The 22,245-nt window shown below is 45.7% G+C and overlaps 1 protein-coding gene across 1 annotated transcript in view; it reads left to right on the top strand.

Annotated features, from left to right (window-relative positions):
* The window catches only part of DOCK2 (dedicator of cytokinesis 2), a 371,332-nt gene that overhangs the window by 91,695 nt on the left and 257,392 nt on the right, over positions 1 to 22,245 (top strand). Inside the window, exons 24-25 of the mRNA XM_010972245.3 lie at positions 5,224 to 5,294; positions 7,085 to 7,191. Coding sequence (XP_010970547.2) covers positions 5,224 to 5,294; positions 7,085 to 7,191 — 178 coding nt within the window. The remainder of the gene's footprint in view (positions 1 to 5,223; positions 5,295 to 7,084; positions 7,192 to 22,245) is intronic.

The following is a 22,245-nucleotide window of genomic DNA, read 5'->3' as shown; positions in this document are numbered from 1 at the left end:
CTGCTTTTTCAGCCAGCCACTTAAAACACTGAACTCCTGCCAAGCCTCAGGGGCCGGCACCCCGTTGGGTTACAGACAGCATGGAGACATACGTATCTGGAACCTGTAGGTCCCTCTTCCCTTCCCTGACACTGGAAGACTAGTGCCAAGGCTGAATGTCCAGGGAGAGTGACATGTATTTTCCTCAGGGACAGCTGAGCATCTCTCAGGGAGCTGCTGCTTCTGGTTGTCCTGTGATGAATTCCTGTGACTGTGTTTGTCCAGTTTCCAAGGACCCTGACTGTCCATCACTTGGCTAAAATATGAAGGATTGAAAACTGGTGGGATGGGGACACTGTCAGAGCTCTTGAATGAGGAAGATGTCTAGTGTTCTTGTGTAACCTTGTGTCATTGCAGGATGTGCTCTTTGGGGCCAGAAGTCTGTGTCAGCCGTACCAATACTCAGCAGTCTGTGTGTGTGTGAGAGAGAGAGAGAAAGAGAGAGACAGAGAGAGAGGGATCCTGGAAACACACTTAGGAGACAAATCCCTTTTGAGGTTGAGGGCATGCAACTGTGTGGTTTTAATTTTTGTTGTTATTATTAAGCATTTGCTGTGTGCTAGCAGCCCGAGATTATTAGTCCTGGTGAAGTCCATCTGGATAGTGATCATCTCAAGGGTCCTCCTGTGACTTCTCTCAGGGCCAGTAAAATCACTGCTTGGTTTGTGTCTGGCTCTCTGCTGCAACTGGCCTCTGGCAGAGGGACTTTAAATGGAATCTAGGAAATTCACTTGGTGCCACAAGACAAACTAAGTATTGAGCTGGCAAACGTTTTCCTGGTGGCCATTCTTGCAACCCCCACATATGTGGTGAGAGGATTCTTTACTTAAGAGATATCAGAAAAACTGTACCTTCTTTCAAAAAGGGAGAAGGTTCTCTATCGACCTCCAGCAGAGCATCCTGATCAGAAGCCAGGTGGACAGGATCAGGTACATATCTTTGCCATGTAGCTTATTAGCTGTGTTGGCTTCTGACACGTTATTTTACCTCTCTGTGCCATGGTTTTCCTCACTGGTAAAACAGGATATAAAAATGAAATGAGATCATGCGCAAAAAGTATTTGTCATGTATAAAGTTTCCAATAATCATTTGCAATTTTGATTAATATATATTAATCCTGTTATATACACACATATTCATATGCGTAAACACGTCTGTGTTTTTTTCTTAAATACTACGTATGATATAGAAATATATACTATGGGATGAAAGTAATAACGCAGTATTATTTTATGTATCATGGTAGTGTTAATGAGAGTGAAAATAATAGCAGTAAAGTGGAACAGTTCCCAGGAGGCTAACAGGTCTAGAGAACCAAGCTGTTTCTAGTCCCCAGGCCTTAAAAGCATGCAACTGATGGAGGTCTCCAGCAGGTCGTATCCCTGAGCTGCTCTGCCTTCTGGGGATGCTTGGTGGCAGCACCAGCTGAACCCACCTGCTGTCACCCCACTCAGGTGCATCAGGGCTGTGTGAAGGCGAGGACAGTGGACAGGCACCCTGAGGCCAGTGCTGGCTGTGACAACAGAGTTGTTGGGAAACTGCCTGGGTCAGAGAAGGGCTGTCCCCTTTGGGACAGAAAACCGCAGGCCTGCCACTCCTCTGTGAGGCCACCTGCACCAGATGGAAGTTTAGTTCTCTCCAGTCGAGAGAACAGTTGATAACACCCTTGGAGCCTCAGGGTGACACCCACTCAGTTTGCTTTACTCTGTCGCCAGCCCAGGGCTGGGAAGCTGGGGAGACAGGCTCCTTCTGAAGCAGCCCTTGTCCCAGCCCTGTCCAGCTCCTCCTCGCTGTCAGCTGAAGCATCTAAGTGTGAGTGTCCACGCAGACTCCTGGTGACTGCTGCTCTGCAGAGTCACTCTGAAGCCCAGAATGACATGCAGCCCTGGAAAGCCAGCAGCTTGCTGCAGACGCCGAAGTCCCGGCTTTCCCCAGCTTGCTGACAATTTTATTTCTGGTTTTGTTCCCTCACTTTGGTCTTAATTATGATTCTACTTTGTCCCAGTGCTGAGGAATGAGGGCCAGTGCTGGAGAGATGAGGTGAGGAGAGACCCAGCTCACACAGTGTTGGGGGCCTGCTGTAAGGGGGGCGTCCCAGTAGGTGCGTGACATACTTCATTTCACATCATCCCTCTCGGCCCCACGTGAAGGTGCTGAAGCTCAGGGGGCGCGGAAACAGGCCAAGGCGCATGCAGGGGCTGCCGGGACCCCCAGGATTCCCACCCGGGTCCCCATAGGTCCAGAGCTCTGTGTTCTTCGGCCTAAGACTGCAGGAAGGAGCAGTTTGCTAGAACGCGTAGACCAGCCCTTATTAGGACGTGTGCCTCGGCACATGGTGTCCCTTTGGAATGCAGAGGTTGTGAACCGGCAGCCTCGGGGGCAGTGCCGCCTGCAGATGCATTCGATTTGGCTGGCACAGTGTTAAAACGAGTGAACAAGAATGACTCATTCTTTGGACAGAGTGTGGGTTCCGCACACCTCATCACTCCCTACTGGTCTGTGCTCTTCTCATTTCAACCCCTTCTGCTGCTTGCCCAGCCCTGCAGGCATCTGCTTTTGCTATTTTGTCCTGATAAAGACGGCCTGCCCAACTACGTTGGAATATGCTGTATACTGCAGTGGCCTGGAGGCATGTCGTGATGAATCTTAACATTAAAATTCTAAGAAGTTCTGCCAACCCGCCTCCCCCCCCCGCAAACCCCGCCTTACTGGTTTATCTTTAAGGCTCAAGCCAGACTTTCCCCAAATTATCTGATTGCAAATCCTTTCCCCCCCAACAGAATGCCTTACACCATCCTGTGGGACAGGGGTGTCCCAGTGGAGCCTGGTTTTAGAAACACTGACTTTGGAATCTTGTTATCTCTTGTCATCTTGTTTTGAAAGAATAAAGAATAAATCTCTAGACACAAAATCCAATAACTATAAAGGAGACGCCTGACACATCTGACAACATACAAATTAAAATCCTTCTATGCAACGGAAAGACAATAAACAAAGCTAAGAGACAAGCAACAAAGTACAGGACAGGCATGAGAGAATTCTTGCAAAGTGTATTACTGCAGAAGGGTTCATATTAATGATATATAAAGAATTCCACACCAATAAGAAAAGAACGCGCCCAAAAGAAAAACAGTAGAAGAATATAAACAAGCAGTATAATAAATGCAGTTGTTCAATAAATATGAAAAATGTGCCCACCTGCATTTGGAACTAAAAAGTTCCAAATTACAGTTGCAAATTATGTATCAGATTGGCAAAATTAAAAAGATTTGTATACCAGCGTTAGCAAGCTTACAGGGAAAAGAGTACAAGGAAATTGGTTACTGCTTCTTTCTAGTAATATGTCAGTATCTCCTAAATGTGTGTGTAAATGCATTTGCATGTGCCTTTGTATATATGTGTGTACATTTTTATGCACTAATTTCTCTTCAAGCAGCCGCCCATCCATCCTACAAGGGCTCTCACAGAAACACAAACATATGTGTTCAATATTTTCTTGCCGCCTATTTTATAATAGAGAAAAACTGAAGATAGCATGGAGCCCATCAGTACGGAGGATGGGATATACCCACACCGGCATTGCCGTGCAGCAGTTAGAAATGAAGATGGCACGCTGTGAAATGACGTGCGAAAATACCAGTGACACATGGTTAGCTGCAAAAAGCAAGTTATAGAACCATATAAATCACACACATACAGTGCACGTGCACATACACGCACCACACACACACAAACACACACATGTGCATGCATAAAAGGCAGTCTGGAAGGAAACTCACCACCATGTTGACAGCGACCTCTTCTGAGGAGGAGGGACGGGGGGCTGAGGTGGAGGTGTGGGACTTCCGTGACAATTTTCACCTTATACTTAACCTTGTGGGAATTTCTTTACATCAAACATGTATTACTGACTAGTAAAAATCCTAAAGAACAAGAGGAAAAAAAAAAGATGAAGGCATAGAGAGAGACAGCTGCTGTTGGAGTGAGGTGGGTATGCAGATTAGGGGTTACAAGGCGGAGTGGAGGGAGGAGGTGGCTCTGTAAGCAACCTATCTGAGTTTGAATCCTGGCTCTCCCACTTGCTAACTTTGTGATCTTGGGCTTGTTACTGAGTCTCGATGCCCTAGAGGCTCCTTATCTATGAAAATAGTATGTCCCTTGTAGGCTGAAACAGAGTTTAACAAGATAATCTAACAGTGGTGTTTAGCATGGTGTTTGCCCCACTGAACAGTCTCAGAGAATTGTCCTAACAGTTACGTTAACCAAGAAGCTCAACTATATATGGCTAAGGAGTAAGATTTTCTTTGAAAAAGGAATTTTCACTACTTTAATTTTGGTCTGTTTGTGAAAGGGTGATACTTCTTGACTATGGAACATTTAGAATATACATACAAATAAAAAAGAAGGAATGAAAATGTAAAATACGTATGTCTGCCAAATTTTTAAACATTATTTTCCAGCCATATGACTTACAACTCCTTCTGCAGAAACTGTGGTCTGCTCTGCTGTTTAGCAAATGGTGCTGTTTTATGAGGGTCCTGGTGTGTCCCCCATCGCTGGGTGCACTGGTTACCTTGCACAGAAGGAAAAAGCAATCCACCGCGATGCCCAGTTTTCCTAAGCCAGCTAGTGGAGCAAAACGTGCCCAAATTGTTCACAAATTGGCCAGGGAGAAAAAAAATTAGAAATAACAGTCCATGCCATCCTTGCCACCAACAAAACAATTCAAGTACACCACTTTCCGATAATGACACAAGTTACCCTTTAGTGAGCACCCAAAATATGCCTGGCTGTCTGCTGGGTGCCTCATTTATATTATTTTAACCTCTGCAATCCTGCAAAATAGGCATTATTCCCTCTGTTTATAGATAAGGAAGTTGAGACATCAGAGAGGTTAAGTGTTTTGTCCAAAGTAACATGGCTGCTAAGGAGTCGAACCAGGATTTGACCTCAAAGTCTGTGCTTGTTCCCCTATGCATTGCTGCCCCCTTGGAGATAGAAGGAACTTCTGTAAGAAGTACACGCTAATGTTTCTGTCTACATGCAGAGTCTTGAGTCACTGCAGCGGCGCCCAGGACGCGGGATCGTCCTCCCCCGAGCTGTGTCATGTTGCGGAGTGTCCTCATCCCCAGGCAGAGCTGTTGGATGTGGGCACTGCTCATGCTCATTTCACTTTCTACCTAGGTGGCAGCTTTGAAATACATCCCGTCTGTCCTTCACGATGTGGAAACCGTCTTCGATGCCAAGTTACTCAGGTGAGAGCACACGGTGTACTCCCCTGGTCTCTGCTGTCCAGTCAGGGAAGAGGGGGAGGAGGGCTCTTGGGGGGTTCCAGATGGGCGCTGAGCGCGGGGACAGGGGGGACACACGGTTGGAGCTTCCTCCAGGGACTTCAGTGTGGGATTTTCACATTTACATTTGGTTGTGTCGGATTTGGGGGAAACCAACTATAAAGTAAGCACCCTTCTTGGATGGTACCAGTGATACAGGGTACAAACGTATTAGCTGAAAAACTAGTATTTGGTGGAAATGTCTCCATTTCATCTGGGCCTGGAGGTTATTTTGGGGTTCCAGTCTTTGCCGGGTGAGCCCTGCAGTTACAAATGGAGAACAACCCCCGGACCCTGAATGGGATCATGGAGACGGGCTCCTTTCGCCCCCCTCCTTCTTCACCCTCTTCTCTCCTGAGAGGAACACATTATTTCAGTGTGCTTATGCTCTTGGAATAGGAGCATCTGAGCCAGATGTGCCTTTTTCTTCTTTTTCCTGAATTCACTTAAGTTCCAAGGTAACACATAGAAGATTTTTTAAAACTTTTTTGTATTGAAGTACTTTCAGATTTAGAAAAGAGTTGCAGAGTTAGCATGTCGAGAGCTCCCACACACCCATCACCCAGCTCCCCTCAATGCTCACGTTTTATATAACTACAGTATAGTTATCAACACCGAGACGTCAACGTTGGTACAGCTCTACTCAGTGCATCCCAGACTTTATTCAGCTCCCATCGGTTTTTTCACTGCTCGTAGGAAGATTTCCGCTGGCTCCTTCTCACTCTTCTGGTCTCCAGCTAAATGCTAATCTGCTTGGAGAAGCTACCTCTGAATACTGGAAATAAATTCCTCCCTCACCCGCTGCACCATTGCTCTCTGACTCAACTCCCTGTTTATCTCCTTCATTGCATCTGTGGCCTTGTAGTGATTTGTTTGCTTCTGTGTTGTATGTTGACCTTCGTTAGAATGCAAGTTCCATGCCGACGAGGGCCGGGTCTGCTCCCATCTTATCCCCACTGCTCTGCACGATGCCTGTCACGTATTAAGTAGACGCCTAATAAGGACTTGAAAGAATGAATGAACGCAATGAGCTTATTTTGGAAAGCTGACAGGGGCTATGATGGTATTCAGTGGTGTTTTTATTTTCACTTTTTTGGGAAAGAGTTACCTCATTTTTCGTGTCCCAAACTGATTCTAACCCACAACTTCTTAGAGTTTTTTTTTTTTTTTTTTAATTTAGGACCTTTTTTGATCTTAAGACTTATTATAAAGCATTACTAAGCGTAAAACAGTAGTAAATAAAATGGTATGGTAATGAAGTCAGATCCTGGTTTTAAACCCTTGTTTCTTTGACAGCCCCTAGCTGTGTAACCTTGGGGAAGTCAGTTAACCTTTTTAAACCTTAGTTTTGCCACTGATAAAATTGAGATAAGCATTGGGTCTACCTCGTAGTGTTGAGTTTTGAACTGCACAATGGATGTCAGGTGCAAAGCAGGTGCCCCATACATACAGTAGGTAGTTGAGTTTATTGGTAACATTTCCAGATTTTCACATCTCTTCAAGTGCTGTTAGTACTCAACACTAACACCAATGCACGTATTTATGGGAGGCTTACATTTACCTGACCCTCGGCCAGGAACGGGGGGCTGAGGTAGCAAGATGTACATTGTCTCTGCTTTCGCAGAGCTGGCCAACTGGCGATGGACCCTAAGTGCCAGGAGGTGGCACACCTAGGTTTAACCAGCTCTCTGTGCTCCTGTTTTTCCTGCCCTCAGCCAGCTCCTGTATGAGTTCTACACCTGCATCCCTCCTGTAAAACTCCAGAAGCAGAAGGTCCAGTCCATGAATGAGATAGTCCAGAGCAACCTCTTTAAAAAACAAGGTGAGTCCAAAGCATCCCGGCTGGTTGTGGGCACCAGAAACCCCCCGTGCTCACCACCTGCTGCCCAGCTACCAACGCGTTTCTTCTCTAACAGCTGCCTTGGTCTGAATAAACGAGAAAAGTAGAAAGTAGCTGACAACTTACATTGCAGAATTGAAACTGATTTTTAGGAAAACTTAGGTTGCACTGTTTGTTTTCCCTGAGAGATGTTAATGAGGGGCTGAATTTGGAGTCATCTGCTTTTAGGTCATTCTGCTGCGAGGTTTTTACTCTACACGGTTGATACTGGAGAGGAAGTGGGTAAAGTTCCTTTTGGCAGAAGGAGCCTGTAACGGAGAAGTTCTCAAAATTTCCAGAGTGTAGGAATAAACTGGAGGGCTTGTTAAAATGCAGACGCCTGTGACCCATCTCAGAGATTCTGATTGAGCAGAAGTTAGTCTTTTTTTTTTCAGTTTTTAAAAATATGAATTATTTTTGGACAGGCAACGCATTGACATGGGTCAAAATGCAAGGATAAGAAAGGGTTCCCGGAGGCCTTATGCATAGCCACTGCGATCCCTGCAAGAGGCACCACTGGGTCCAGTTTCCAGCTGTGTTTGCTTCCAGGGACACTCACTGTATAAGCAACCTAATACATATATTCTATACATTCTCCCCTGGACTCCTGTTACGATTATTACTCACATAGTAGCATTTTATACAGCTGCTTTGAACATTGCCCTTCTTCACTTAATGGTGTTTGCTGGAGAGCAGGGAATGACAGTGGACTTGGGCAGGAGCTGTGGTCAGAGCTTCTGCTCACCCAGACTGATCTCTGGTAACCACCAGTCCCCACCAGCACCCCACACTCAAGCCTTGAGCTTCCCTGCTTTTGAGGCTGATGGGCTGGATGGCCACATGTCCTCCATCCAGGAGCAGAGCAGGTGTAAATATTCAATATTCCTGACATCACTCCTCTCTGTGAGGGTCAAAAAAAAAAAAAAAACTTTTGAAGGTCAGCACTGTTTCCTGTAGCCTCGGAACAACCCTTTGCAATTTTACAAACTGTGCAGGAAACAAGAAGACTTAGAAAGCTGGGGATCAGTCATCATTCAACTGGGATTTATTCAGAGGGAGGCTTGAATATTTATGTAAATTGCCTGGTAATCATAGAAATATTCAGGAACCATTTCGCCATAAAGATTTTTCTTTTCTCTAATGCTTGGTTAACATGGTGCATCCAAAATTTCTGTCTGAATCCCATCTCTTGGAGTTAAGGGTTGGAGAAGGGCATGAGAAGAAAGTGTTATGATTTTATATTATTCAAGCCTGAAGTTTCCTGACCATTTAGAAGAATGTCTGACACCAGGTTGATGCAGCACACATCTGGCTTTTTTGGGCAAGATGGTTTGTGCAAGGTGATTGGAAACTAATCTTGGTTAAGTCTTGTTGTGTTTCTTGTATTACTGTGGGGTTTTTTTGTTTGGTGTTTTTGTTTTTGTTTTTGTTTTAAGTAAGCCTTCCTTGGTTTTCAAGTTCTGACTTCTGCATCAGAATGAATTGCCCTCACTCTGAAAACTTTGAAATCTGCCTGCCCCTTCCTGCCCTGGCAGTCCCTTCCTGGATTTCAGGTGGTGTCACAGTAGAAATGAATTGAGTCCCATCCTAGGGACGTGACAAGGACGGTGCTTGCTGCATATGGTCCCGCGCAAGCAGCAGAAAGCAGGGCTACTTGGCTACCCTTCATTGTTCAGACTGCCTTTATTGTCAGGGGCTCAGCTTAGCATCGAGGCCAGATGGAGTGTTAGCAGAGTCCTTGATTGGGCATGTGGTATCAATTCCAGCCTGGTGGAAGTCGGAGTAATTCCTTTGCTGGAGTCCCATCTCCTGGGCTGACGCTGGCCCCTGAGGGGTAGCGTAATCACAGGGCAGGCTGGACAGCTGCTGCTCCCCAGTCCTGCTGTGTCTCTGAGTTTCACAGTCAGTAAAAACCCTCTGATTAATATTAACTGACAGAAGGCCAGCCCCAGTGTTGTACACAGTTAGGAAAGAAATGTGAAATTCTTACCTTTACATATGTACAAAGACTAGAAGTAGGTGAACAGAGAGCCCTTTGGGGACCCATTTCAAAGAGGCTGCAGTGTATAATTAGTCTGTCTGTCCTTGGTTCACATGTGAAAGGGGGATGCTTTTATGCGCAGTTTTAAGATAACTCCTCTCCTCCTGTTTATTTGCTAAGTGAACGCTCTTCCCAGAATAATCCCAAAGGGAGACCTCAGCTCAGCCCTCTCGTCTAGTGCTCAAGTTCCAAATGAATACCGCCTGGATTCATGCACACGCGCTAACTGGGTTTCTGTGGCTCTTGGGTGAGCGTCTCCTTTACTCCCTGCAGTGAGGCGAGTTTGATTCCCTGGCCGGGTCCGAGCTGTAATGAAACCCCTCCTGCTGTTTGTTCTCCCTGCGAAGTGTCCTGTGCCTCGGGATGTGATTTGCTTTGAGCCTGCACTCATTTGACTGCCAGATGTGCAAATTGCCTGGAGTACTGTCGGTGACATTAGCTTGTACTCACAGCCTTGAACGCTTGTATTGACATCAAGCAGAGCAGCCAGAAGGCTTTTAAGCACTTTCTGAGATGTTGGCAGACCATCCCGTTGGCCTGTCTTCAGGAGGATCCTGTGGAGAAAGGGGGAGAAGGTTTACTGGTTAAGGGCACTGGTTCTTGGGTTGGATTCCTGGTTCAGCGTCCTATCAGCTGGCTGACCATGGGCAATTTACTTAACGTCTCTGATCCTCAGTAGGCTTATCTGTAAATGGAAAAAACTAATAGCAATGTCTGTCTTAGAAGATTGTCACGTGGGCTGATGAGACGGGCAGTGCGTTTAAAGTGCTTATCACAGCAACTTAATACCTCGTCCTAAGTGGTCACTGTTATTACCGGTGTTGTTGTGGTTATTATTTCTGCTCGTCTTTTCATCTTCATCCAACTTCTGTCCTAACCTTCAGACTCCTTGAGATAAGAGCAACCCTTCAGGGTTGATAGTCACATGTCTCCCTGTGCTTCCATATTTCCCTTGAAGCTCTGTGTTCTTCCCCAGGGTCTGAGATACACAGGACTTAATGAACAAAAGGGCTTTGGTCTGTATGTGCTTCCCATTCTGGCTGTGAATGGTTTTTCCAAATTTTATTGCATTTCCCTAGAGTATTTTTGCACAGGGCCTGTGGGATGTAAACCTAGAAGAGGCAGAGGGCGGGGTGAGATGTGTACGGTCCCCCACCTCACTGTCTGCCTTGCTGCAGGGCTCAACGTGGTTACATAGTTTGGGACACTTGACAGCCGTCCTCTGTGATGGTTTGCTTCTTGGGGCTCTTTTAAAACACACACACACACATACACATTTAAATTTTCTTTTTTTTCCTTTCATAGAGGCAATTAGCTTCCATTAGCTTCAGCTTTTACTTAAGCTGTGATCTTGAGTAAATTAGTTAATCCTTGTCAGTCTCAATTTCCTTGTCTGTAAAATGGGAATAACAACAGAACGAGTCTCATTGGGTTTTGTGCCGACTCAGTGGCATTATGTGTCCTGTTAGCCTGGGGTATGAGGGAGTCCGGAGTCGCCAGCAGCCAGGGCCCCACGCAGAGTGGCTTCCCCTGTGTGAATGCCTGCAGGGTCCAGCGAGAGGAGGACTGGGCAATCTGTGGGGACTGATTTCCTGTTTTCTGCACCCCAGGCTCAGACTTGTGCAGTGATGATGGGAGACAGGAGGAATAGGTATGCCCCGAGAAAGCTCTGAGGGGAGTCTGCGAGAAAACCAAACCTTCTGTGCCTTTGGAACAGATTTGTCCCTGTGAGAACCTAATCTCTAAGTAATGTGTCTTTTTAGTCTGATGCTAATCAGATTTGCCATCTGGTTCAGTGTAAACTGCTTTAGGATCCACATTGCTCTCTTTTCTCAACTTCCAAAACAAACAGAGAAGGGGGTGGCAGGAGAGGGAGACAGAGACACACAGAGAGACAGAGACCTGACAGAGATGTGGAAACTCAGTGTTTATTTACGGCTAGTGGGATTTTCTTTGGAAACTTTGTTGAGAAGCTATTCTCTGAACACAAAGCCTCTAGTTCTCCTCTTATCAAGATGTAATTTCCTTCTTTCCCTCTCTTCTTAGTGTTTGCCCACAGTGTCTGGAACTTCCAGGGCATCTGTGGTGGGAGGGAGCACAGATATCCGAGTCCAGTGCCCTGAGGGGTTTATCTTTTTACTAATCATCACATCATTGCAGCACTGGACTGGAAACTGGGAAAAGTCCTCCCACTCTCGCAATTATTACTGTGCTTGGTGAACTTACATAACATCTCTGAGCCTCCAGGGTTCCACATCCGAAAAATGTGAGTAGGACTGTTGCCATTAGGATATGGACTTTTGACTTAGGGAATCCTTATTTCTGACCCTGGCTTGGTCACTTACTCGCGGTGTTCCTTTGAACAAGTAACCTCTTTGAGCTTTGGTTTCTTTAGCTACAAAAAGGAGATATTGTGCATAAAAGAACCAGCACAGTGCCTGACACAGTTGCTGCTGATTTAACGACATCTACTGTATCTGTTGTGTGACAGTAATAACCACCAGGATAATAGCGACGTCAACATCGTTTTAAAGGGAGAGGCTTAAATTTATTAAATGCCAACTACATCTTAGGTGCTGTATAGGACATAAACATATAATAAATTCTTACAGCAACCCAATTACATAGATATTATTTTCTCCATCCTATAAATGGGGGAATGAAGGCTTAGAGAGTCAAATAACTTTCATTCCAATGAGGCCAGAGATGATACAGTTTATTAGAGCATGAGTGCATTGGGCTTTGTGATGCTGGGGTAACACACTGATCCCCAAATCTAAGTGGTTTAAGAAAGTAAAGGTTTATTTGTCTCCTGTGCAATATCTAGTGAGGGACGTATGCTTTTTGTCCCTTTTGAAGCTATGCCATTTGGTACCCATGGCCTCTTTGCAGCAGGGAAGAGAGGGAGGGAGGAAACACAACCACTCTTAACCACGTCAGCCTGAAAGGGACACCCAGAGAGAGATTCTATCCACAGTCTGCTGGCCGGAACCTGTTCCCAGCCTAGCTGCAAGGGAGTCTGGGAGGGGACGGGACACACGTGGAATGTTCGATGATCACCATCTCTGCTACTTAATGGTGGCAGGATTTGGAACACAAGTCATTTGAATAACAAAACCCATCTTCTTTCCCCTATACCATGCTTTGTTCTTCTAATGAATAAAAAGGAGAAGACTTTATTTTCTTGTTAAAAATGCTTCCTTCTCTGTGTTAGAAAAAGTGCTTCACTCCTGCTCCTGAGGGATTTTTTTCTTCCATTCCTCTCTCCGCACCCCTGTTCCAAATGCTGTGCCTCTCTCTTGTGGACCTTGATGCCAGCGGTTGCTATGTCACTGCAGGTTTTTAAAGCATAGCTTCCCTGCAGGGAGAAGCGGTGTAAGCAGGCTGCCTAGGACTTGGTAATGTCCACGTCAGGCTGGCTGCTAGGACTGCTGTGAAGGAAAAGGCAGTAAAGGAGCAAGTCCTCTTCCTCCCAGGACATGCTGGTTTCTCGTCTCTCCTGGCACCCTGCAGCCCCTTCCACAGTCCTTCTCTTTGTGAATACTGCCTGGAATACCTTCCAGTGCCTCCCCATTCCCTTCCCCCACCCCAGGCGCACTAACTAGTACCTCCCACTCACCCCTGTGAGACTCTAACCAGGGCTCAGTGTGCAGCGAGTCCTCTCTGATGTCTCACGCTTTCCGGCTCAGCCCCCCTCAACGCCTGCTCAGTGCCTGCTGCAGGCCCGGCCCTGAGGAGGAGATGGGGATGCAGCCCCTGGAAGTTTGCGAATTTCTGCACCGCACTCAGTGTGCAAAGGTGACGGAGCTGCTTGTTTTTGTTTGTTTTTCATCTGATCTGATCTTTTTTGGGGTCTCTACCTCACTTTGCACTGTGGCCACTTGAACTTTTCAATTAATGGTATCTTGTGGCTCCAGATTTAACTAGTCTTTCTGATTTATAATGGTTCCCCCTCCCTCTCCAAAATGGTGTCTGGGACCATGTTCCAGGGACCCAGTCAGGAAAAGGAAGAAAGACTCTGCTTTTGCCTTTTCCTACAAGCTATCTACAGTGTCTGTCTGGGACTTTAACTTCAGAGGGGATGTTGAGACACGTGTCTTGTGGCTTCAAGTCTCCACACCGGGGAAGGGGACTGCTGGCCTTTCTGCTCTGTCGTATCTGGGCTACAAAAATGGAACGACTGCGGGAGTTCCTGACTAACGAGGGAAGGTGTGACAGTAGAGAGCAGTACATTCAAAATATTATCCTGGATTCTCAAAGGGGATAAACCAGGTGTAGAATCTCTCCGAGAGGGAGAGTTCTCAAACCTTGGATGCAGTTGGGCAGTTGGCTAAAACTGCAGAATCCGGGACCCTACCCCAAAGGTTCAGACACTGAAGATCTGGGGAGGGGCCAGGGGTGTGCATGGGGTCAGCCCTCCAAGGGGATGCCGATGCAGGTGGCGCCCTGACCGACCCTCTCCACTTGCAAGCACAGCTCCTCGAGCCTGAGTGGGGGAAGGAGAGCAGTGCGGGCAGAGAGAGGTAACTTCCGTAAAGCGCAGCGTGGGCTTCACCGTGATCCTGGCGTTTCATTCTTGCATTTGTCTGCTTACGCGACTATCTATCCTGATGGAGTGAACCCCTTACAGATAAAAGATATATTTTATTTCTTTATGTACCCAGTCTTCTGAGGGTCTTACTGATAATCAGCTCGCAGAAACTAGTCTGTAAGCCTTGATAGCAAATATATATATATATATATATATATATATATACATATATATATGTATTTTTTTTTTCCCCCAGTTGCCAGTGGAGCTTGGATTCAGTCCCTGATTCACAGTGTGCAGTTCCTCTGTGCTACTGCTGTTGAGGGTGGAAAGGTTGGAAGGGTCAGGAAAAAGGGATTAACCTCTCCTTCCCATGTCAGGCCCCAAATTAGGCTCCCGTGTTACATTAGCATCCTGGGAATTATGTGCCAAGACATAGCACTTCTCTCGGCTGGGACCTTCTCGGTTGTGAAAGAAATGAGACAGTTTTCTTTGAATGATTATTTTTCTTACAGCAAGAAATTTCTTGGGCCCCAAAGGCAGCCTTCTTGTAGTTAACTTATGTGTCTGAGAGGAAGAGTCCCGACCTGAGAGTCAGAAGACCTGAATAATAGCAACAATAATAATAGTAGCTGTGGCAACTGTAGGGGACGTTTGTTGAGTGCTTCTTGTACCCCAGGCACTGTGACAGACACTAATGTTCACTATGTCATTTACTGCTACAGAGTTGTGTGATCTTAGGGAAGTCACTTAGCCTCTGTCGAGCAACAATAAAATCGTGAGATTGAGCAAGATTTTCCAGAGCTCTACCAAAAGCTGTGATTTTAAAAATCATTCTCTGAGTGACAGTAATACTGCTGAATCTTACTAACACCATTTAGTACCCCAAAACCCCTCCCCTCATATGTTGCCCCCAATGCTTCTAAATGTCCTGCCTCCGCTGGGAGCAAGGAATGAGGCTATTTTATAAAAGATTAAATGGATGAAGGGAAATTGCATGATGCCCTCAAGGTCACACAGCGAGGCTGAGAACCCTGGAAAAGGTAAAAGAATTTATGTACTGGAGCCAATTTATTTTCTTCAAGAACTGTTGAGTTTTGAGGAGCTAAGCTTTTTCTCCTCAAGAGCATTTGGAGGCATCAAAGATCTTCAAATAGGGGCTTGCCGCTCCCACCTACAGTGTTAGGAAGCTACCTCCAGTTCCAGAGCGTCCCTTCTACACTTGGAGATCTGAACAGGGGCTGCTCCTCTCGCCTCTTCCCTTTTCGATGCGACTGATTGCAGAATTCAGTCTCAGAAAGAAACTTTCAGATTCAGAATCAGAGAAGACAGTGATTTAATAAGCTGCAGAACAAATCCAAGAGAGATTTAGTAAAGTGTCCTCTTTTTTTTTTTTTTTTTGGCTGAAGTGAAAAAAAAAAAGTTGGCATACAATCAAAGAAAAGAATCCCTGTTGAACGTCCCCAAATACTTAGAATAGCAGCTTTTAATGACGTTATGAAATACAATTTAATGAGGAGTGAGGTGGGATTGGGGCAGAGAATCCCAGATCCCTTCCTTCAAGGCAATCCAAATCAACGCTTCTGCAATTAAAAAGAAGAATAATGTACCTTATTAAAACTAGAGAACAGCAAAATCAGGCTGTTCTTACATCTTTCAATCTGTGTTCCATGGGGTTTCTTTCCAATTTTGGAATGATTCTTTGCATAAGTGGAAACACACATAATACGGAAATTTATGTAAATCTTTAAAAGGTTAAATGTTTACTCCAATTTTTTGTTTGTTTTCATTGTGAAATTACAGTTATATATGATTTGAATTATAGTGAGGTTGGCTTTGGAATGTTCTGAGACTTTTATGTTGACCTGTTTTGAGTTTGATTTTGCTGATTTTTTTCTCCATAACTTCCTAGGAGAAAATTTCCTTAAGACCGTGATACAGTTGAATTGAAAGTCGGCTGCAGATTCATTTCAATCCAAGTAATATTTGTTGAAAATCTAAAACTGCAGCAGCACCGTGCTATGGAGAATATGAAAGAAATACAGTAATAAATGAGTTTATGGTCACCATTTATTTAACCGTTAGTTTGTGCCAGGCTGTGCTAAGCTTCTCCATACATTATTTCATTATCATGACATCCCTATAAAATGTAGGGATTAATATCCCTATTTTACAGGTGAGGAAACTGAAGGTTAGAGAGGTTGTGAAACTTGCCAAGAGCCATGAACCAAGTAGGTGGAAGGGCCAGGATTCCAAATGGGGTCTGTCTGATTTCTAAAAACACTCTTGGAACTGCTGTGCAGTACGGTGTCTGGAACTGAAAGGTTTCTGCCCACCCAGGGAGCTCACAGTTGGGAAAGAAAAGATTTACCCCAAAGATCTTTTTTTTTTTTTAAATTGAGTTATAGTCAGTTTACAATGTGTCAATTTCCAGTGTAGAGCACAATTTTTCAGTTATACATGAACATACATATATTCATTTTCACATTCTTTTTCGCTGTGAGCCACCACAAGATCTTGTATATATTTCCCTGTGCTATATAGTATAATCTTGTTTATCTATTATACATATGTCTGTCAGTATCTACAAATTTCAGACTTCCAGTCTGTCCCTTCCCACTCCCCTCCCCTTGGCAACCACAAGTTTGTATTCTATGTCTATGAGTCTGTTTCTGTTTTGTATTTATGTTCATTTTACCCCCAAAGATCTTTAAACTTGAGCCTGCACAGTCCATGAAGGTGACAGAAATGAACGTGCAAGGTGATAGTTATTATACCATTTAATAGGATACCCTAATTATATACATGCATACATTTAATATCACGTTCAGTTATATATATTTTTTACAACACATTTTCCATTTGCCTAGTAAACATGTGAGGACTTTCTTCATTTCACAAAGAAATGTGATTCTCTTCAGTTTTTTCCAAAAACACAGTGCCATTCGGTCAGTCATTTATCTCCCCATCTTTGACAGAGATAGTTATACAGAGAAATATTTACTACTAAGGAGACAATAATGGAAATTATCGATCCATGCTCAACTCAGAATGGGGAGCAATAGGGAGTGGTGAGGACTGGGGCAAAGTCCCTGTCATGGGTATGTAAGACGGCTGTGAATCAATGCCAAGTGATTTTGTTACTGTGTCAGTATGTGGGCTCAATGCTACCTGAACTTCCCCTCCCCTCCTTTTATTTATTTATTTATTTTTTTTTTGAGAGAGAGAGAGAAGTCGTCCAAATGGCTTTATATGCGAAATCTGCTGATTTGTTTTTTAAACAGTATTTTCAGGCCTAATAAAACCTGCATGTGGAACCAGACAGCAGCCTCTGGGTGTAAATTTATAATTTATAGGGTTTTAAATAATGTATAGGGTTTTAATAAATTTATTATAAATTTATAGGGTTATTTACAAATAATCCCATGAGAATGACTTATCAGAATGCAGTGAGAATAGAGCTTTAGGATTGCTGGGGACAGGTTTGTGGAAGACATAGGATGTTAGCTGAACTTTGAGGGAGCATGAGTGTGATACAGGCCCCTCTCCAGAGAGCAGTCTTTGGGGAGACCTTGTAATGTCAGAGCCAGAGTACTCTCTCACTCCAGACCACCGCCGTTCAAGCTTCACGAGAACTTGGGGGTCAGCCTTGCCTGGCACACTCCCTTGCTAATGAGGGCCTCAGACCATACCATACGCTCCATCAGGCATACTCCTGGGAATGCTGGACCAGTGCTGGAAAACATGTTTACTGTTTATAGAAGTTATTATTATCAGAATATTGTGTTTTGTAGAATGTGTAAACAACAGTGCCTATGATCTCGTGATTTAGAGGTAACCATGGTTATTCTTCCTCTCTTTTGCATCATATATGTAATTGGGATAATGTTTTACCAGGTTTGTAATCTGCTTCTTTCACTGAGAATTATTAGGAACATTTTTCCGTGGCACTTTTAAAGACTTCATGGAACTCTGTTGTATAGATGGGCTATAACTGATTTCACTATTTTCCTGTTTAGGGACATTTGGGTTCATTTAACTTTATGCTAAGAAAACTTACTGCAATGCACAATCTTAATAGACAAATCGTTGTCCTCTGTGATCTTTATTTCTTCACGGTTGGGCATGAATCTCACCAGCTTTTCCAGTGCTTGTCGAGGATTTTTGACTCTCCCTTTTTCTTCCCCTTTGCTCACACACACACACACACACACACACACTCACACAGAAGAATTTTTCTTCTCCTTATGCAATAGGCTCAGCATAAAACAGACCATACTGTCTTCTCTTAAAGAATTGGAGTGACATGTTCCAGTTTGGGAGGGACATGTTTGCACAGCTCCACTGTCATCCTTGACGGTAGGGGGCGTGTCTGCGTGCGAGTGTTCTCTACAATACTGGGCAGTTAAGCGCAACCACGCGGAGAGCCCTCATTAGTCCCGCGCAGCCAAAGTGGGTTTGCTGAGTGTGACACCCTCCAGGCTGGAGCGGCTGCCCAAGAGGAACCAGACACCAGAGCAAAGAGGGAAGCTAATTATCTGAAGTCAAATGAGCCTCTAATTATGGCTTTAGCTAAAGAGGGTAAAATTATTTGAGGAGAGACATCTCATTTCGGAAGGAGGCACAGGACAGATACTCAAAACAAGAGCTTGGATCAAGTCCTGATTTTGCTGCCTAAACCAAGACACTTGACCAGGTCAAGGAGCATCTGGGTCTTCATCTGTCACGTGGGAACCGTCTAGGATGCTTACCTCTTTGGGTTACCGTGAGCATTACATGGGGTGATGCCTGTGAGAGGCTGGGTGGGGCCTGACACTGAGTCAGAACCCGTAAATGGGGTGTCATCGTCATCGTCATCGTCAGTAACTCTGAACAGTGTTACTATTATTTGTAATCATCTGAGAGTGGAACAGAGTGCGGAACCGGAGTTCAGGGGACCCGAATTCTCAGCTCTGCGGTTTCTAGTTATTCCAACGTAGTAGTGAATTAATCTCTAAGTTTTATTTTCCTTGTCTCTCAAGTGAGAAGCTTGGATTAGGGGTTACATCAGGTCCCTTCCACTCAGAGGTGGGTGGACCTACACGCACTGAGAACTGTATGTCATTGTCTTCACACGGCTCACGTCAACCCTGTCTTATAGGTACCATCATGATCTCCTTTTCTGTAGATGTTGAGACTTAGACAGGAAGCTGGGATTCAGCCTCAGGCTCCTAACGTCCATACTGTACTTAACTGTCTGCGTGTCCCAGCACTCAGTGTGGTGACCCGTAATACACTTGTGCTCACACTTACTTGTCGGCTGCACTCCAGGCTCTTGGACAGCTGGGATGCTCAGGGCTGTGATCACATTGCACCCTTCTCTCTTTCACTCAATCCCCCCAAAATTGTAGGCACAGAAGTCCAGAAGGAGACACCTGTCAGACTGTGGGAGCAGCTCCTGACGCCTTAGCTCTGTGTAGCGTGAATGAGATTGATCAACACTTGCTCTTAGTTGGCTGGTGGGTTATTTTGTGAGTTACCTGAAGGATTGCATATGCATGTGTGCATTAAAGAACTTAGCACACTGGGAAGATCAAATGTCTCAGCTGGAAGGGATGTTAGCAGCCAGCTGCCCAGAGATGGTCAAATGCAGCAATTTGGAGAACCTCTGAAGAGGGTGCACCCTTGCATGGGTGGCTTGGAAACTGGCCGCCTCCCCGCTGCTTCTACCAGAGTGGCAGCGGTCTCCCTCTCCTTCCCCCTCTCTTTAAGTCCCTTCCCCTCCCCTTCTCCCTCCCCCAACCCCATCTCCCTCTCCCTGTCCCTCTTCACCCCACCCTCTCTCTCTATCCAAGGCAATTTGACGTAAACAAAAAAATTCTAGATCTAAAGAAATCTCCGGAAGATTGATCTGGCTCTGATGAGGGATGCTGATCGTGGGAGAGGCTGTGTGTGTGCGGGGCAGGGGACACATGGAAACGTTGTACTTTCTGTTCAGTTTTGCTGTGGACTTAAAACTGCTCTAAAAGATAGTCTATTTTTAACATGTTAGGAATGCAGTGAACACACACGCACGCACACACACACACACACACACACAAGTAGATCTGCCCCTCCCACCATCTGTTTTGCAGAGAATGGGAAAAAGGCCCTGAAAGGTTCAGTGGTTCCTCCAAGGCCAGTTAGTTGCCCACACACCGGTTGTATCACGGGAAGTGTGACTCCAGTGTGTGCGGAGGGGTCCTTTTCCTTTCTGGCTCAAGGATGCACGTCAGTGCCTTAGGGAGGTGGCAGGGGAATTCATTCACTTTCATTGCCCACGCCTGTGATGAGGCCAGTGGTGGGGGGACTTCTTTGCTGTTGCGGCTGGCTCTCAGGTCTCTCTGTCCCGCAGCAAACCCCTGTGAGCTAGGCAAGGGGATGATTTCCCAGGGCCACCTGTGGAGGGACCACAAGATGATTAGGTGGGGGGTTCAGGCTGTCCCATGCCCACTCCTCTGCCCACCAGCTCCCAGCTGTGCAGGGCTAACCATCTCCCTGTCTGTGTGTCTGACTCTCTGTCTCTGCCTCTGTCATCGCTGGGTCTCCCACCCCAGCCCGACGTCTTCCCCACGCAGCCCCTTCTTTAAATCTGCTGCCTTCACCCCCATCCTGGGGAAACTCCACCTTGCCGCCTGCCTTCTATTTAAGCCTGTTTCACGTACTACCTGATTCTCAGCAAGGCTCCTCTCTGCCCATCCCCTGGGGTTGCAGGATGTGAGGTAGGGGTGGTGATGGACTCTAGGCCCCCCAGAGAGAGCGTGGGCTGTAGGAAGTCATCCTGTGCCATCTTCCCTCCCAGAGAGAGCTAACCAGTTTTCTTTCTGGGTCACATAAGATGTAGGCGCACCTTGCCACGGTGAGCATTATTTTTTTCTCAGACACGGCACACTGTAATCTCATTTAGGGAAGGCATATTCCCCTACTAATGGGACTTTGGCCTCGATATTTCTGGATCCACTGACCCTGCCATTATTGTGCTAAGAGGCATTTTGGCTCCCCCCACCCCCCAGCTTGGGCCCATGTTGTCCTGACAGTTGGTACTCCCCTGGCTGTGGCTGCTGCTGTTACCCAAGAAGGACAACGTGAGCTGTGATTTGACTTCTACATTTTAAGCAGCGCTAACCCCCACCCCGCAAATAATGAAAGTGTGTTTTTGTTTTTTTGCTTTTAAATGTGTGTTGGATCATTCTCACACGCCTCCCCCTAGTGAATCTTCCCACAGATGGGAAAGTTGTAAACTCCTCCTCCCACGATAATGAGATAAAGTAATTTGGCGCCCAGTGTAGGACCTCTGGGCAGCTTCTGGCCACGTGGAGCTTCTTCCCCGTTCACATGTGGCTTGTCCTAAGTCAGGCAAATGCAGTGAGAAGCCACATATTCTGGATCTGGGAGGCCCTCCTCTTTCTGATGCTTCTCTGAGATTTTCCTCCTATTTGTACAGCACAACCGTGTTGAGTTCAAGTAAAGAGTCTTCTAAATAACTGGCACTGAGTAGGTACTCAATAAGTGTTTAAGGGGTGAAGGAAGGTAACGTAGTCTGTTGGAGGAAACACTGTACGAGGAGTTGGAAGATCTAAACTCCAATCCAGGAAAGCTACTAATAAGCTGTGTGACCTTGGACAAACCACTTAACCTCTCTGGGCTCATGATTTCTGATGTGCATCGTCAGAGAGCTCGATCTCTAAGATCTTGTCTGTCTCTGAGAGTCGGCCAGTCTGTGTTGCTAGAACAGCATAGAAAAAGAGGCAGCAACTTCGAGTATGATTAACACTGCTTGAAAAACATATAGTCATCCTGGGGTTTTGAGGGCACTAGTGTCAGCTTGACATGAAAGACAGGAAGGACTCCTGTGTTCAGACGCATCCTGGGCCGTGTATTGTCCATACGGGCCGTGGTAAGTCCATGGTGTATCACGGAGCAGTTTGTCCGAACTGGCTCTGTATTTCCTGGCAGGGGGGTTGGGAGACCTGGATTTCTGAGCCCTTGGAGAGAGAGGGCAGCCGTTAGAACAATGGAGTTGCTCTGTTGGAGTTTTCTCTCCATGCAAATATTTCTATGGATATAAAACAATGACTTTTCATCAGGCTTGCCCCTGGCCGTGTTCCAGATTTGCCAGAACCTGCGTGTGCCACGAGTTGCTTTGTTTGCTTTGGTTTGGTTTATGGGGATTCTGGGCTTCCCTCTGGTTGCAGCCACGGGTTTAAAAAATCAATTAGAGCCCGGGCAGCAAGAGGTTCACTGCAGCTCTCTGCTGTCTGTTTGAGGCCTGTGTCGAGAAATCAAGCAGGTCCCAGTTACCTCTCAGGAAAATTTGTGGTGTTTCAGAGGCCTACCGCGAGGTGCAAATCTTGATAGGCGGTGGGACCAGTCTGCCAACAGAAAAATGGCCTGTACTGTGGTTCAG

Source organism: Camelus bactrianus, chromosome 22 (assembly GCF_048773025.1).
Source record: "Camelus bactrianus isolate YW-2024 breed Bactrian camel chromosome 22, ASM4877302v1, whole genome shotgun sequence".
NCBI lineage: Eukaryota > Metazoa > Chordata > Mammalia > Artiodactyla > Camelidae > Camelus > Camelus bactrianus.
This window is presented reverse-complemented; position numbering and strand designations above follow the sequence as displayed.